Genomic DNA, 17759 nt, shown 5'->3' on the forward strand with positions numbered 1-17759 from the left:
GGAGCATTGACCGGTCTGGAGACCCAAGGGGGACAGGGACTACAGGAAAACCCGGAGCGGATTACTCGAGCCGCAGCACTCCATGCCTGCTGCTACCTCCTCCTTCCTATAGCCCCCCTAATTCTCCAGTGAGATAATGTCTGGGGTGGGGGGCTGTTTGGTTTGGCCTGGGCCCTCCGGGGCGCCTCACACTTTCCGCTTCTGGCTGGGGCGCAGGGCAGCGGCCCCGAGGCTGAGTCACGGCCCGGGAGAGAGGGAGAAAGGGGGAGGGAGGGACTCGGACTCCGCCCCTCCCCCTGCACGGGGATCCCGGGTCAGCCCGGGTGAGGGCCAGGGCCCCCCTGGCGCCGCCCATTGTGGTCCAACAGGTTGAGCTGGTGTCCCGCCGAGCCACCTGCTGGAAAGGGAGGGAGGCCCCCTGCGGAGGGGGGTGGGGAGAGGAAAGCGAGTCCGACCCGGTTCGGCCTGGCGGGCAGCAGGGGAGACGAACCTGGCCCAAGGTAGCCGGATTTGATTCCGTTTGACACTAATGGGAGGGGCCCTTTAGGGTACGTAGCGCTGCAGGCCCAGTTAAAAGCGACTATCACGGGCTACCACTCAGTTGGGGGTCACTGAAGTACGTATCCCAGTCCCCCCCAAACCCACATATACACACATCCTAAAACACCCAGGGACCCTCGCCACCTGGGTCTCTGAGTGAATCCACGTCAAGACGTCCCTCCCTGGTGGAGACTCAGTTTCTCCACTTAGGAATCGGGCGGGATGGAGGCGGGGAGCAGGAGCGTGAGCGCGCTCCCCCTCCCCCTTCGCAGACCAGGCCCCTCCCCTCTTACAATGCCAAGGCCGCAGCGGGCATCGGCTGGAGCGCAGAGGCTGCTTGCCCGGGGCGCCGTTCCCTCTCTGAGGGGCGCCATCACTCGTGGGGAGGGACGCAGGGTGCCCGCAGCCTCAACTCCCCCGCTCCTTCTGAGGGGGTAGGATGGGGCGTAGGGGCCGGAGCTGAAGGCCAGGTGGCTCCCTCTCCCCTTCCCCTATGGGGCCCTGACCTGATTATAGCCCCTCACAGGACCCCCCTCCCTGAAGACCCTAAGTCCCCAATTCCCCACCCAGCCTATCCTTAACTTCTCATACTCTTCCCTCCCGAGGTGCTGACCTAACAGAAGCCCCTCCTGGAGGAGAGGGAGCCCCTGAGGGGGGTGCTCGGTTCCCGGGCAGCTGCGGACACTGCCCCCCCCTTCCCCTCCCGGTTTCGGGCCGGCCCCTCGGCTCCTCGGCTCCGCCCCCTCCCTGAACGAACGCAAGGCGGGACCCACTTGGGATGGACAGGAGTTCAAGCCAATGGGCGGGCAGGGCGGTGGAGTGCAGGGGGCGGGGCGGAGCAGTGGCAGAAGGCTGGATGAGGGTCGGGGGCGGAGCTCGAGTTAAGGAGGACTGGAAGAGATAGGGGCAAGAGAAGAGGGAGAGGAGGAAAGGGACCGCGGCAGGTGAAGGGAGATAGACAGAGAGAAAGAAAGGAGGAAAAAGAGGAGGGTGGGAAAGGCTCGGAGAGCAAAGTGAGAGCTTAGAGGAAGGGGGTGAAAAAGGAGGGAGGAACCCATCTGCGCCCTGCAGGGACTGGCTGGACGAAGGGGTTGAAGTTTATGTCCTTATTGGGCGGAGGGAGGGGGGCCTGGGGGGGCGGGTGAAAAACCAGGAAGTGACAGAGGGTGTTGCTAAGGGTTGGGGGGGGAGTTTGGGGGGTGGCAGGGGGCGGGGGGAGGGAGGGGAGGGATGGGGGGAAAGCAAGCAGGAGGACAGGTGAGACAGCAGGACAGGTGAGGCGGGCCCTGAGGGGGGGCGGGTGGGAGCCAGGTGAATGTACGGCTCTCAGCGGCCGAGGGGGGGCGGGCGGCAGGAGGAGGCAGAGGGCGGCGGAGGAGGAGCCCCCCAGCAGCAAGCGGCGAGCAACTGACCGCGGCCTTCTGACCAGGACCGGAGCAGGGCCCCAAGCCCCCGGGCCTGGCGGGGGACACGCTTCTCCCCACACCCGGTGCCTCAGCAGCTCCAGCAAGCGGACCCGAAGGTCGAGAGGTGAGTGCACCCCATTTTTGTCTCCTGGCTCGGGGTCCACTAGAATCGAGACTACTGCAGTGTCCTTCGTCCGTCCTGTAAGTGGGACCCCCACATACACACGCATGCAGACCAGATTCCCACCACTCCCCTTCTCTATGCCTTCCCAACACCCAGGGTCTTTGGAATTGGTTTTAACTGGGAGGAAAGGTAGCCAAGGAACTACGGCCGCCCCGCAACCCTTGGCGGAGGGTCCCCAGAAACTTTTTCTGCACTTCTCCTAGGATAGACAGACAGGCGGCTCCGGGATGGAGAGAGGGTGAGGTGGCGCTGAGCGTTCCTCAGTCTCCGTGCCTTTAGGGGGAGACCCCAGACCCGACCGAGTTGAGGGAATGGAAACGCTGACGGACTCTAACTAGGACAACGCGTCCCCCCCCCTCCGCGCCCCCTGGCGCCGTGGGTTGGATCCAAGCCAGTTGTATGAGGGGGGTGGGGGGCGGCACAGGAGGAGCTGCGGCTTGGGGGAAAGTTACCGGCTGGACTCTTCGGTTTCTTGCGCTTCCAGAGCCGCGCTCCCTCTCCAGCGGTAGTGAGGCTCAGCGACAACCTCTGAACGACATAGAACGACCCCTCTCTCCCCTGCTCCTCAGTCCCACTCGCTTCCTTCAGGCTCCAGTCTCGCCGCCACCTTTTCAAAACCAGCTCATGCCCCCAGAACCGGAGAGCGAGGGGTGGGTGACTAGGAAGAATTCTCGCACCTACCACTCGTCCTCCCACCGGCGCCGGCGCACCTGCCTCTACCCAGAGTGGGGGTCTCTACTGTGTTGTAGAATCTATAGCGCGCGCCTCTGGTAGAGGGCTGCCATTCAAAAGGGTGGGGGGCGCTGCTTTCAATTTCCAGCTTTCTCTCCCTCCTTCCACCCCATCCCAAGTAAGAGAGCGACGTGTCCCGGCCAGAACGAGGGGGGGGCGGGAGTGGGGGGGCGGCGTGGGCAGCGGGTTGTGCCCGGACACGTGCCTGCCCAGGCGCCCCGGCCCTGCTGGTGTTTGGAGAGAGGGCGGGTCCCCTGCCCCCTCCTCGCACAACCCCCACGTATCAAAGGGCGGCTGAGACGTGGTGAGACCTCGGGGCGCCCTGGGGGGCGGGGGAGCGGGGAGCCTGGGTCCGGAGCAGGGGAGGGGCAGAGGCGCCGGTGCTAGTTGACCCACAGGAAACGAGCGCTGCTGACCTAGTTTGGGACACCGGAAGTGGGTGCTGGGGAGAGGGGGAGACCGGCAGGCTGTCCTGGCTTCCGGGCCAGGTGGAGGGTGTTCTTGAATTGACCCCCGCCTTAATGCCTTGGAGACCCCTAGCTGCAGCTGGGAATGGGAATGAGTCAGCGCAGCTATTCCCTCCTTCCCCCAACTTATTCCTGGAGGAGGGAGACAGTTTATCCGGGGTTGGGGAGCTAGATTGGGCAGTGAGGGGTTAAACCAGGATGGGAACTCTCTGTTCCCTCAAGGAGTGGGGTGGGGGGGTGAGACCTGGAGGATTATGGGGTTGCCTCCTGCTGCCCCACACACACCAACTGGTTTGGTCACCCCTGTACTCGCCTGGCACTGCTGGGAGAGCTAGCATGGAGTGGACATCAGGTTGGGAGGAGAGAGTAGGCATTAAGGAGTGTTGTGCTGCGCTGGAGAGAGACATATTTGTGAATAGGTTTGGGTGGTAGTTAGTATTCCTCCTTAGTGGTAACTGGGAAGAAGGGCAGGGGGCTCCCCCTGGAGCAGGTGATGAAACAAGAAGAAATTTCTGTCAGTGCCTTCTGTCCCTGGCCCCTGGGACCCCGGCTCCCCCAGCGTACTTCTGTTGCATGGTTGCTGTGGGCACGATGCAGCCTGTTGGCACCCCCAGACACTGTCCCCTCCTTTGGGAACCACACCCCTCAGCCTTGGCACAGGGGTCAGAAAGGGGTTAATAGAAAGAAGCTCTGGGGAAGAAAGAAGGCAGTGCCCACTAGGCTCAGGTATCAAGGAGAGCGGCCTGTTCCATTGGGGCACTCTTATCACTACTCAGCCCTAGCTGATGTGGACCCCAATGTCTGGGAGACAGGTGCTGTCCTCTTCCCCCTTCCCCATGGTGCCCCCTGGCACTCAGGGCCCCCAGCTCCTCCTTGGCCTAGTGCCCGCCCTGGGAGGGCGCGGCGGGCAGCGGGGGCTGGGCTAACAATGCACCATCGGGCCCTTTGTGTGCTTGCACTTGGCACCCTGGGGAAGGGTGGGGGAGGGGGGCCCAGCGGGCATGGGGGGGCGGAGCGCCTCTGGGGTGGGGATAGTGAAGGCTGGGGGAGAGATGCAGAGAATGAAAGCAGGTGGGGAGGAAAGGGAAGTAGGTCAGATAGGGCTCTGGCCCCCTATTCCCAGCCAAGGCTGAGAGAACCAGCCCCTGACCCTATGGCTGCCTGGATGGCATCATGCTGGTGCCTGAGGCACAGCCTAGGACTGGTCATTTGGGTTCAGAAGTCACTGCCCAGGAGACTGATCAGATGGAGGAGGCCTGGCCTTGTACTGCCCCCTTCCTGATGGCCGAGAGACCCAGATCTCCTGGCCCAAGGCCAAGGCCCTAAGATAGTAGTAGTGAATGGGCTCCAGGCAGGGCACTGCCCTCTGATAGAAGCCTCTGGGCCTGCTCCGGGGCTTCCTGCCTCCAGCCCACTTGGCTCCCTGACCTTCCTGAGAGTTAAAACTGCCCTGCCACCAGGGCTTGGGGCCTGTGCCTGTTTGGGCCGAGGGCTGAAGAGGAGGGTGGGAAAGGAAGGTGGGGACAGCCAGACGGATAGGACCCTGGCATGGGGTGTGCCTGCCCTGGCCTCTTCCCCCTCCTGCTGAGTAAACTCGTGAGTAAACTTGACGTTTTGCCCGGACAGTTTGAAGTTGCCTCGCCGCCCCCCCCACCCCCCCTTAGTCCTGCCAACACACAAGCGGCCTGGCGCCAAGGCAGGCCTGGGGGACTGGGGGGAAAAGGATACGGCTACTGTCATCCACCATTAAGAGAGATGGGGTGGGCAAGAAAGACCCCACACACACCTAGCCAGGCTTGGGTCTTGGCAAAAGTCTTGGCTGGGGCCTGTGAGCATCTGTCCCAGAGTCTTGGGAAACCCAGGGAAAGTGGCCTTGAAGCAGGACCACTGCCCACTTCTGACCTCCACCCCAACTAGGGAAAGGCACCCAGCTGTCATTTGGCCCTATGAGTTGCTGTCTTTAATGTTCACAAGCTGCCTGGCACAGGGTAAAAGCTACCTTTGCAAATTTCCCAGGGAGGCTAGAGAGGACTGCCCTCTTCATTCTGTTCTACAGGCTGGGATAAGCGACAGGCAGGTGGCCTTGACATCTTAGCCCTCTTCCCTGAGGCCTCCCAGCTGCCATCACCTCTGCCCTGGAAGACAGCATCCTTAATTTCCAGCACCCTTCCTTGACCTCACACCTGGGCCTAACCTCACACATAACCTCCACTATATTCACCATCAGTCATGGCCCTGACCTCCCCCAACCCCTTCCTCCGCCTGCTAGCTTCCCCAGAACTGGGTCAGCCTTCAGAGCATCCCAGCCACCAAATACCTGTGCCAGATACGGGGGGTTGAGGGTACCCCAGGGAAAAAAAGGTTGGTAGCAGGAAAATGGAGCCAGTGACCCCTACAAATACATCAATTTGCTACCACTTGATGTCACTAATACCTCTTATGCCTCCCCAGGTCACCAGAATAGCAGGGGGAAATGCCTTCCCAGTCCCTGCCAGGCCTCGGAGTGGGGCTCCCCCAGGCCCTTGCTTCCGACCTCATGTCTCTGGCTTCAGTTTCCTTCCTGTTTCCACTGCCCCCCCCAACTCCTCCCCACCCATATGCCCCTTTCAACAGACATCCTCTCCTCCTTCCTTCCTCCTTTCCTCCCCCTTTGCCTGGGAGCAAGGGTCCTCTCTCCCCACCATGGACCTCCTAACTTTTACCTCTTCTTAAACAGTCCTCTTGGAAATTCACGACCAAGTCCTCTGCCTCCCCACCCCATCAGCAAGGCTCTCTCTGGGGAAGAGGAGAACCCAGGGCTTCTCAAGGGAACTACAACTCCCAAGGTATATACAAAGCAATTGTGATGCACACTGGGAGTTGTAGTCCTCCTTGAGCTCTCAATTTGGCTGAATCCAGAAATGTTTCTGGATGAATGTAAAAGCCAGGACTAGGATGGGTTGGAACATGGGTACCCTCTGCATCCCCCCAATATCTTTTTGCCATCCTTTTCCCACGTGACATCATGTATCCATGACTGACATCTATCTTCCCTGATGAGACATGCTATACATCTCACCTTAAGGCTCCACCCAAAAGATGCCCACACCCTGCCCTGCTGCCCCTACAGGGGTGAAATGGAGGGGCCCCATGAACTCCCTCCCTGCCCCCTGCCCTCTAGGCTGGTTCCCTCCCTTTATGGGGATCAAAGGGCAGAGAGCAGCCCCACCCCACTCCCTCGCAGGCTGCAGGCACTAAGGCTCTCAGGAATTACAGGGACTTTGGTGCCCAAGCAAATGCTTGGGCAGGGGGAATGCTGGGAGGTTGGTGCCTGGTGGCAGGGAGAGACACTGGCCACCACCCTGGGGCGTGGAGCCTTCAATAACTGCTCATGAAGCTGTCCATGGCCTCCTGGGTTCTCTGTATGGGCCTCCCCAGTGCGCTGCCTCTTGAGGTGGCTTGAGAACAGAGTCTTGGGCTTTAGTAGGGTCTAGGGGCCTCAGCCTGCCTGGCTGGCACCAAGGCACAGGGGTGACCCTCCCCCATCCCAGGCCCACAGTTGGCATAGGGTGCTGGGAGCAGGGGGGTAGGAGGGAGAGGAGAGCAGGACTGCCAGCATCCTGGTGGGTAGGTGCCAACCGGGCCGGGAGCTGGTGAGGGGCAGCAGGCCAGCGGCGTTGAGCCAGCAGCTGTTGGGGAGAAAGGGGAGGGGGTACTTCAGGGGGCATTTCTGTGGTCCCCTCAATCTAGCAGGATTTGGGATGGCCTAGTGTCTGGGGGATACTCTAGTTCCAGGAATAAGAGATACCAGGAGTTTAAGTGAAACGTTGTGGCCCACCCATTCTCTGGGCTCAGAGCCCTCCTGAGTTGCCCCTCAGGCCCAGGCGGGTCCCACCCAACCGGCCAGGGTGGCAATGCTTGCGCAAGGGGTGGGGCTAGGCGCTTCCCAGCAGATGCCCCCTCCTGGCTTCTTCCTCTTTCGGTGCCCACAGCTCCCCCAATCTGTCAACCCCCTTCAGGCCAACTCTGTCCCCCTGATCCCCCTAGCCATTGGGGGCTGGCATGAGTGCTGCCCCCTGGCCTGGTTGGCAGGGGCTGGTGCCTGGGCAAGGAACTGTGGTATGTGAGTGGGTTTGGGGTGAGGCTATGGGAGGGCGGGGTGCCGCCTTGCCCAGCCCCTGAGGGCCCCAGCCCAGTGGTGGGGGAAGAATTGGGCCAGCTCCCAGGGGGTCTAAAGGGCCTACTATAGTCTAGAGGGTCTTCTTGGGGTCCCCTATCCCACATGCCCTGAGGGGCTGGGACCTGGGCACCTGTCACCCCTGGCACTGACTGTCCAGGGTTTCCCTCCTCCCTCTTCTGGCCACTGCCGCCTCCTGTACCCTCCCCTCCCTTCTTCCTTCTCCTGGTCCCACCTCCAGCAGCCTCTCCCATTGCTCCTCCTCACCTCTGTCCTCCTGGACTCTCCCAGCTCCTACCTTTCCTACCCCTCACCTTTTTCCGCTTTTAGGACTGAGTAAGGACAGGAGGGGGTGGGTACAACTGGGGCTTTGGGCACACAGGCTGAAACTCTGGGCCTTCTCCCACGCTGCCAGCCCTCCGGTAACCCCTCCCTCCAAGCTGGGGGGAGGGGGGACAGCACCCAGAGGGTTAAGGCTGTAGGGGGGAGGGGCTGGGCCAGGTCGTGGGCGGCCCCTTTGAAGGAGGGAGCTGGAGCGGGGAACAGCCACCCTACCTCCCCCCCAGCCTGGCCCTCCCCCACCCCTCCCAACCTACTGCCCCCAGGGGCCAGAAGGAGTTGCCGGTAAGGCCCCTCAGCGTTCAGGTGAGTAGGCCCTGCTCTGGCTTGGGAGATCAGGCCCCAGGGGGGCTAAGAGGCCTAGAATTGGCCAAGGGTCAGAGAAGGACTGAAAAACAGGCTAGGAAGAGGGTATCCAGACTTCACTGTGGGGTTTAGGGAACTGAGGGTCTGAGGAGCTGGAGTGTGGGGAGGCCTCAGAGTCTGAGGGCACCCAAGAGGACCAGGAGAGGCAGAAAGAGGCCTACAGGAGCTGGGTGATTGCTGGGCCAGGCCAGGAGGTTGGACAGGCTGGCAAGGAGCCGGAGTCCGGGGATCGGGCTGGGGTGTCCTCTGGGGCTGGGGGGCTCAGGTTTCTGCCGGCGGCTTGGCAGGTGTGGGGTTACCAGTCAGCTCGGTTACTCAGCCGGAGACACTAGGCTGGGGGGAGGGGGTGGGCACAGGACAGACCCTGGCACCTTGTGCAGTCTCTTCAGGCCCTAAGGGGAGCTGGCACTGCCTGGGCAGACCCTGCTAGGAACCCTGATGGCCAGGGTCTCTCCAAGTGGACATTGCCTGGCCCAGGGTGGGCACCCTCTGGGGAAAGTCCAGCAGCTCCAGGACTGGAAACTCTGACGGGCAGAGAGGTACAGGTTGTCCCCCCCACCCCCACTCCACATCCGCTCGCTCTCACTACACACTCTCCTCTCTGCCACTCATCATCCCCAAATGGCCCCCAAATTTTAGTCCCTGCTTTATCCAGAAGCGGAGCATGGGTGTCCTATACAAGACCATCTCTTGGCAAGACCAAGCCTTGGAAGGCAGGCCCTTGTGCCTGATTTAATTTCTCTGCCCCTGTCTAACCCACACATGCCTGGGAAAAGAGTATGGATGCTTGGTGCAGGGGATAAGTGGAAAGAGTGGGAGAGGCTTGAGTAAGAGGCTTGATCGAGAGAAAGAACCAGAGAGAGAACCAAAGGGGAAGAAAAAGGAGAGGAAGGGATGGTTCCTGGGAGGAGGCCTAGGGACAGAGATGTAGTAGAGAGGTGGTGAGGAGCCCGGCAAGGGCTAAAGGAAGGAAAGCAAAGAACGAATCATGTGGAGGGAAGACAAGGGTCAGAGAAGCTAGTAAGGGGTCAGAAAGAGGTGGCCACAGAAAGGGCCAAGAGTGAAGGGTGGCTGATGGACAGGGGGAACCCAAAGGTGGGAGGATAAAGGCTGGGAAAGAGAGTTGCCCCCATTCCTTCTGCCGCCATCTTTTATCTCCTTCATATTTCCCTTGATGGGGCCTAAGGGGCTGTGGGCTAGGGCTGGTGTTATGGAAAGAAAATGTAGGGGAGCACTGAGGTCTCCCTCATTTCAGGACCCCCAGCACCAGGATTGGGGGATTTGGACAGCAGGGAGAGGCTTAACCCCCACAGCACCGGGAAGCAGCCAACTCCCCTTGCCTCCTTCCCCCTTCGTGGCTTGCGGTCTCTCTTCCCCGCCTCGGCCCCCAGGAAGTGTGAGTGCTGGGGGTGGTGAGGTTAGGAGGGGGAAGCGTCATATGGGGGATGGGGAAGGCATGCCTAAGCTTGGAGGGGCTGTGGTGGGCATAGAAGGGCTCCATACGCATCTAGGGCATCCCTGAGCGGAGGACTTCTCCTTCAGAGACCTTTCAATCCTTGAGCGAGATGTGGCTCAGCCCCTTTACCCTGCCTCCCCAACTGGACAATATAGATGTCTGTGGCTCCTGGGCCCCAGAGACCCTGGGAAGGGGTGGGGGAAGCTGGGGAACTAGGATTCCTGGGTCCCTGAGGACTTTGGACTGGCTGTCTGCTTTCCCCACCCCCCTGGTCCAGCCACAGGCCAAAGCCCTGGCTTCGTGCAAACTTAGCTCCAAAAAAACAGGAAGAGAACCTGAGGCTGGAGTTGGGGTGGGGGTTGGCGGTAGAAAGGAAAAAGAAGTAGGGAGGAGGGGTGGCCAGCCAAAGGTGCCAGGAACATTGGGAAGAGCCTCGGGTCTCTCCATCACCCCTAGCAGGAAGATATCATAGCCTGGTCCTCGTCCTCCCTAACCCCAAACTGCTGCTCCCGGAGAAAACTGGCCAGGTCCCTCTCAGGCTCCCTGGCAGAACCTGAAGGCAGGGGCCTTGGAACCTGGGAAGGGGGGGTTCTGTGTGCCTGTATCTCCAGCCCATATCTATTTTCTCTGCTGCTAATCCGGGTTCTGCCTGCTGCCCCCCACACTAAGCCTCGTTCCCCTAATCCCCAGGGTGGGGGGGGAAGGGGGGCCAGCTTTACTCAGCTGCCCTGTTGAGGGCCTCCTATCCCTGCTCTTCAGCTGGCGCAAGCCAACAGTGTTTGCCCTGGTGCCCCCCAGCCCAGCACTGGACACTGCCTGAGGTCAGCACCTGGAAAGAGTTCCAGTCTTCTTTTTCTTTCCAAGACAGGGACAGTGCCCTCTACCTTTTGGTTTCTTGGTGGTGGACACACCCTGGCAGGTGCCCTTGGGCACTGAGGGGTAGGTGATAGGGGCTCCCACCTTTGCCCCCCCTCCTACCTTTCTCACCCTGAAGTCTTCCCCCAACCAAAGATGGGGCAGGCTTGACTCAGGGCCCAGTTTCAAGAGAGCTGCCCACCGGCTTGGCCGGTCTAGCAGGCCTGACAGTGAGGGGAGCCTGGGGGGGTGGCGGGAAAGAGGGGAGTGATGGGGCGGGGCCCCCAGTTCTTCCCCCTACCAGGCAAACAGACCAAACAGACCTTGCCTGGTTCCCTGGCACAGCTGCCCCCCCCCAACCACCACACACGCCCATGCCCACAAGGTCTTAGCAAGAGGGGGCATGCCAGGCTGGGTGGGGATGGGCCGCCTTCATGGGGCGTTGGGGGACTGGGCCCTCTGGGATACAGAGGTGGAAGGGTGCCCAAGGTGGGGTGGGCACTCTGGCACCAGTGCCCCACCCTGGCAGAAAGAAGGGGGAGGCCTCCACCCACCCACCCCTCCCAGATGATGGGGTTAGGAGTACCCCCTTGGCCTGGTTGGCACCAGCATAGTTCCAGGTGGCACCTATGTTAGCATGGGTGCCAGAGCCCTAGGTAAAAGCTGGGGGAGTTTCCCAGAAGCTGGAGAACTGTATGAACACCCTCTCCTTCCCACGTGTGTCCTCTGCTTCTTCTTCTCCCCCTCCTTCATTGCCACCTCTTGGCCATGGGCATTGGATTTGGGCCTAAGGGGTTAAACACCCACCCTTGCCCAAGCCCTGTGTGAGTTGCGTGGTGAACCAGCCTGAGCCTGTGACCTGACATCGGGGTCAGCCAATCAGTGCCCTGCCACACCAAGTTGCCACGGAGACTGGCCCTGGGGTGGGAGAAAGGAGGCGGGTTTAGCAGGGGGAATGGGTGGGGTGGGTATGGAAGGAGGGAGAGGGATGGGATGAGCCACGTGCCTGCGGGTGCCCAGCTCCCAGCCAATGGACAGCGCAGACAACCCCACCCATCCCTTAGGAGGGACAGGATCCACTTGGGCCCAGGAAGGTGCCCACTGCTGCTTAAGTGGCCTTTGCAGCCTCAGCCATGGCTGCTGCTCCTGCCCACCTGGTTTTTATTTGTTCCTAAGTCCTGGGGCCATTTACCACTTGTACCATTTGTAAAGTACAGGCAGGAGAACCAAAGGGAGCAAGGAGAGCTCCCAGACTGCTAGGTCCCCAGGGAGAGAAGTGGTCTAGGGACTTAAGGTGGGAACAGGTGCGCTATCTATGGGGACCTAAAGTGTGGCTTACAAGCAAAGACAGACATGTGGCTGCTGCTCACTCAAGGTTTCCACGCAGGAGCCCTGGCATTGCAATGAAGGTGGTAGGCAAGGAGGCAGACAGAGACAATCAGTTCTTGTGTCCTAAAGAGGAAATTTGTAGCTCTTGAGTCCCCCAACACCCCTCCCCCAAATAAAAAAGCTTCGCTATCAATGGCCAGTGCTGAACAGCTGTTGGAGAGGCAGAGAGGACGCTGACAAAATGTCAGTGGGACTTACCCTAAGGATCATCTGCACTAGCCTTTAATATTACATATGAGGAACATACTACTGAGGCCTCCTCAGTGAAGGAAGTGACTTGTCCAAGGTCATGTAGCAAGAACTAACCTGGCTCCCTCACAGTAATTTGAGGGAGGGAGGCAGACTGTCGCCAAGTAGTTTTCTTAGCAGAGGCTATCTGTATAGTAGAATCTGCCCCCAGGCTAGGCCAAGGCCAGAACATTTATTGAGCCCCTACCATGTGTCCGGCATTGTGCCATACTTGGTCTCATTTAACCCTCACCACAACCCTAGAAGTCAGGTGGCATTATCCCATAGTATACATGAGGAAAGAGGCTCAGAGATTAAATCACTTGTTTAATGTCACAGAGCTAATTGGCAGCAGAGCAAGGATTCAAACTCAAGCCTGGCTGACTTCAGAGCCCAGCTGTTTCCAGGCTCCAACACTATCTCCAGTTGCTCCAGCCTCACAAAATGTCAGAGCTGAAGGGCTGAGCCCTTGGGGCTTCCACCCCACCCTCTCCTGGTACAGCTGAAGAAACTGAAGCTCAGAGAGAAATGACTTGTCCAAGGTCATTCAGCAAGATAGGGGCAGAGCCAGTACTTGAAGCAGGTCTCCTCCTAGGCCAAACTCTGGCCACAACCCCTGCCCCACACCTCTGCCAGCCTTGGGATGACTGCTGCTCTGTGTCTTCTATGGCTGCACCTTGGAGGGAAAAGCATAGAGTGGAACCATGGACCTCTGGAGAAGGGGGCTCAACTGGAATGGGGAGGGAGAGGTGGTGATGGTGGCTGAGGGGGAGGGGTGGGACTGGAACTTGGCCTATTGGCAATGGGGGAGGGGGCGGGGGCGATGCTTATCTGTGTGGGGCAGGAAGCACCCGCGCCAGCACCAGCGACACCCCAGCAAAGGGTGGCTGCTCCTTGGCCCCATGGGGGAGGGGAAGATGTAGGGGGGAGCGATGCTGGGAGCTGTGTTTCCCGTTTGGCCTCTAGAAGGGGGGATCTAGAAGAGGAGGTGAACTTTTGGTGGCTGGGGGAGGGGCATGATGAGGAAGAGGATGGTACTTGGAAGCTGCCTCCTCTTGTTTGCATAGTGTTCTACACAGTGTACTAAATGCTTTAGAGAAATAACTTGAGTTGTGCCTGGCCTCCAGCAGACCTTGGTCCAATGTGAATCTGAACTCTCTCATTGGCCTCTCCCCAACCCCCGGACTGTGAGGAGATTACATTGTAAAGACTGTTACCCCCCTTTTCAGATGACTGAGGGCAGCTGCTGGAGCCACCCAAAGTCCTTCAGTCAATTTTCCATGAAGCCTGACCTAGGACCCAGGCATCCTATCTCCTAGTCAAGTGCTTCTTCCAAAGGGATGGGGAGAGGGGCAAGTGAAGCAGATGGATCTCTAGGAAAGAGCCAGAAAGGCAGGGCTGTTCTCAGAGGCAGAATAGAATAGTACAGTGGTTAGGAACACGGACTCTGGGCCCACTGCCTGGGTTTGAACCCCATTCTTCACTTAACTTGGAGAGTCACTTCACTTGTCTGAACCTCAGTTTCCTTGTCTGTGAAATGGATGATAATCATACTTCAGAGGGTTGTAGAATATTAACTGAGTGTAAAGTACTTAGAGTGTCTGATGTGTGGTCATCCCTCAATAAGTGCTGGCCAATGTTGGTACTCCTTCCTCAGACCTCCTAGCAGGGATGAGCACTCTTTTGTTGTTGTTGTATTAGGGATAAGCACTCTTTTGTTGTTGTTGTCTTAGGGATAAGCACTCTTAACCTCTCCTCTACTTGACCCTGCAGGAGAAGATGGGGAGCTCCGAAGATGACCTAATTGGGATTCCTTTCCCGGACCACAGCAGTGAGCTCCTGAGCTGCCTCAATGAGCAGCGCCAACTGGGCCACCTATGCGACCTCACCATCCGGACACAGGGCCTCGAATACCGCACCCACAGGGCTGTACTGGCTGCCTGCAGCCACTACTTCAAGAAGCTTTTCACTGAGGGCGGTGGTGGGACAGTCATGGGGTCTGGGGGTGGTGGGACAGCTGCTGGGGCAGTAGGGACCGGTGTGTGTGAGCTGGACTTTGTAGGGCCAGAGGCGCTAGGTGCCCTGCTTGAATTTGCATATACAGCTACGCTGACCACCAGCAGCGCCAACATGCCGGCTGTGCTTCAGGCAGCCCGGCTGCTGGAAATCCCTTGTGTCATCGCTGCTTGCATGGAGATTCTGCAGGGCAGTGGGTTAGAAGCTCCCAGCCCAGATGAGGACGACTGTGAGCGAGCCCGTCAGTACCTGGAGGCCTTTGCCACAGCCACAGCCTCAGCCTCTGGCGTTCCCAATGGTGAAGACAGCCCTCCGCAGGTGCCTCTTCCACCACCACCACCACCGCCTCGGCCTGTTGCCCGCCGCAGCCGCAAGCCCCGAAAAGCTTTCCTGCAAACAAAGGGGGCCCGGGCAAACCATCTAGTACCTGAGGTGCCCGCAGTGCCTACCCATCCCTTGACCTACGAAGAGGAGGAGGTGACAGGCAGAGTGGGCAGCAGTGGGGGCAGTGGGCTGGGGGACAATTACAGCCCTCCCACAGGGAATGCCTCACCCCCTGAGGGGTCCCTGAGCTACGAGGCCTACGAGGGTGAGGAAGAAGAGGAAGAGCTGGTATATCCCCCGGCCTATGGGATGGCACAGGGCAGTGGGCCCCCGCTGTCCCCAGAGGAGCTGGGCTCAGACGAGGATGCCATCGATCCTGACCTGATGGCCTACCTAAGCTCCCTGCACCAAGATGCCCTGGCACCAGGCCTGGACGGCCAAGACAAGTTAGTGCGCAAACGCCGTTCCCAGATGCCTCAGGAGTGCCCAGTCTGCCACAAGATCATCCATGGGGCAGGCAAACTGCCACGCCACATGAGGACCCATACAGGCGAGAAACCCTTCGCCTGTGAAGTTTGCGGCGTCCGCTTCACCCGGTGAGCACCAAGTGGGGAAGGGGCTCAGTGGGGTCCATGCAGGGGTGGGGAGAGGTAGTTAAGAAACCCTGGAGGGACTGGAGTGTGTGTTGGTTACTGGAGTGAGGAGAGAGAGCAGAAGAAAGCAAACCAAGGGGGGTGGATCTGGGGCATGAAGGATTTGGTGCACAAGAAGGCTGTGCTGGAAGAAGAGGAATGGATGCTGGCAGGGCCCAGGTTAGCTGGAGGCAGATCAGCAGGGGTATACTGGGGCAGTAATGGGGAAACAAATGGTGAGGGATGAGAGCGGGAGTGGGACAAGGCCTGGGAGCATGGGCAGGATGAGTTGGGGAATCCATCCTGAACACCTCCGTTGCCCCCTCACCCCTGCCTGTGCCAGGAACGACAAGCTGAAGATCCACATGCGGAAGCACACAGGAGAGCGCCCCTACTCGTGCCCGCACTGCCCAGCCCGCTTCCTGCACAGCTACGACCTCAAGAACCACATGCACCTGCATACAGGGGACCGGCCCTATGAGTGCCACCTGTGCCACAAGGCTTTTGCCAAGGAGGACCACCTGCAGCGCCACCTCAAGGGCCAGAACTGCCTGGAGGTGCGCACACGACGGCGTCGCAAGGACGATGCACCACCCCACTATCCACCACCTTCCACCACTGCCCCATCCCCCGCTGGCCTAGACCTCTCCAATGGCCACCTGGACACCTTCCGCCTCTCCCTGGCTCGGTTCTGGGAGCAGTCAGCCCCCACTGGGCCCCCGGTCTCTACCCCGGGACCCCCTGATGATGAGGAGGAGGAAGGGGCACCCACCACACCCCAGGCTGAAGGTGCCATGGAGTCCTCTTAAAGAGGGACGAGTGGCCAGGCTGGAGCAGCACAAGGCCAGGGACACCCATGCCAAGCAGTGGGAACATGCAGGACAGAGCTGGGGTCATGGGCACTAAACCTTGCTGGTATGAGAATCAGCCCCTTCCCCACAGAGCCCTCATTCCAATTCCAAGCTGAGAAGGTTTTGGGGCAGAGGCTCCCCAGATTGGGATGATTCCCCCAAGGAGTGATACATACAATATTATGTGTATATTTACAGTTCTATTGTAAAGGTGGGGTCCCTGTCCCCGGCTGCTCCTGGGGAGTAGAAGCAATAATGTATTTCTGATTTGTGGGGTCCCACTTCGGCTATGCGGGTTTCTAGGGAGTGGGGGCTTTGGACCAAAGCCTTGCCCCGCCCGATTCCCCCTGGGGGTTTTGGCTGTGTAAGGGGGTGAAGGACTGCCCCTCCCTTCCGAGACCCCTCCTTCCTGGTTTCTGTTCCCTTTTCCTGGCAGTGAATTATGCAAAGGGGGGCGGCAAAGAAAGGGTAGGTGGGGGAAAGCAGGTTGGAAGCTTGAAAGACTGGGGGGACTGGGCCTGTAAGGAAGGAGCCATCCCAGTACCCCTCCGCCCTGCTCCCATCGCTGAGTCATGGGGTCCTGATGAAGGGGGCGGGGTGGCCTGATTGGCTCGCCCGCCCCTGGGGGCAGCGGGAGGGGCCCCGCCCAAGCTAGGGGAGCCGCTCCTCTCCACTCCTCTCCCTGTCCCTCCCCTCCCGCGTCCCCGGGCAGGGAATGTCTTGTTCCCGCCGCTCCCTCCCCGGGGCCAGAGGGCAGGGCGGGCCGGGCTGCGTCCTACCCTCTTCTCCTCCCCACCTCCTCCACGCCCAGGTGCGAGCCGGAGCCGCCGCCACTGCTGCCGCCCCTGACTCACGCCGCCCCCGGGCTGGCGCGGCTCTGGGTGTGGGACCGGGTGAGGGGTTGGGGGGAGCCTTGCGGAGAGCGGGCGAGCGGGCGCCATCTGGCGGCCGTGCTCTACGCGGGCGAGCGCCCCCGGCGGCCACTTCGAGCGAGCCGTCTTCACGAACCTCAACCACCCCAGCCCGCGCAGCCAGTGAGCGGGCGCCCCTTGCCAAGGCTGTGAGCGAATAACTTGTGGCTTGGCCGCTAGGAAAGTGGGCTGTGGACCTGTGGGAAAGAGATCCCTTTCCCAAATCCTTGCCAGCCGGGCTTCCTGTTGGGCAGGGGAGAATAATCCCCTCACTCTTCTCTTAGGATTGAATCCACCCCCATTCTGTACATAGCCACATCTGTTGGTCTTGTTGAAATCTAGTTTCAGATTTTTAACTACCCAATTCTGCTGGGGGTGGAGGGTACCTCCCCCCACTTCCTCGCCGGGTGCTGGACCTCGATGCGGCCTGGGCTCTGCCTTGCACTATTTACCCTCCCTGGCCTGGCGCCCCCTCCCCCTCCTTAAAAGGGGCAGGTTCAGGGACCCGGTGCTCTCCCTCCCTTCCATGCACCCCCATGCCCATTTGCACAGCTGCCCAGGTACCCCCAACAGTGGGGAGGGGTCACAGGGAGGGGGTAGTGGGACCAGTCCCTGTATCTATTTAAAAAGTGATGATGTAATATATTGGGGTTGGGGGGAGGTCGGGTTACCCTGGGCCTCATCTTAGCATTTCAGGTGATGGGGGGAGCCGGGGACTGGGGAGACCTGGGGCCTAGCCCCAGAGAGTGGGGTCAAAGTGGCCTCCCCTCTCCCTACTTGCGGCTTTCCCAGTCAGTGCCTTAGAGGGGGAGGCGTTTTCCCCCTCTCCTCTTCCCTCCCCCCACCCCTGCTCCTCCACCTCGGGTGTAAGCGACAGGAAGAAATAATAATAATTTAAGATTCACAC

At 60.0% G+C, this 17759-nt stretch overlaps 1 protein-coding gene across 5 annotated transcripts; it reads left to right on the plus strand.

The window, feature by feature from the left end:
- Window positions 1-1444: 1444 nt before the first annotated feature.
- On the plus strand, window positions 1445-17756 carry ZBTB7B (zinc finger and BTB domain containing 7B). 5 transcript variants are annotated; one of them, XM_063104836.1, is made up of 4 exons: window positions 1445-1484; window positions 1970-2070; window positions 13892-15054; window positions 15434-17756. In XM_063104836.1, the coding sequence occupies exons 3-4, from the start codon at window positions 13898-13900 to the stop codon at window positions 15897-15899; spliced, it is 1623 nt and encodes a 540-aa protein (XP_062960906.1). In that variant the 5' UTR covers window positions 1445-1484; window positions 1970-2070; window positions 13892-13897; the 3' UTR covers window positions 15900-17756. The 5 variants fall into 5 exon arrangements, with proteins under 5 accessions (XP_062960906.1, XP_062960907.1, XP_062960905.1 ...); XM_063104837.1 differs by lacking the exon at window positions 1445-1484 and adding an exon at window positions 1773-1797; XM_063104835.1 differs by lacking the exon at window positions 1445-1484 and adding an exon at window positions 1775-1814.
- Window positions 17757-17759: the final 3 nt, after the last annotated feature.

Source organism: Cynocephalus volans, chromosome 8 (genome assembly GCF_027409185.1).
Source record: "Cynocephalus volans isolate mCynVol1 chromosome 8, mCynVol1.pri, whole genome shotgun sequence".
Taxonomy (NCBI): domain Eukaryota; kingdom Metazoa; phylum Chordata; class Mammalia; order Dermoptera; family Cynocephalidae; genus Cynocephalus; species Cynocephalus volans.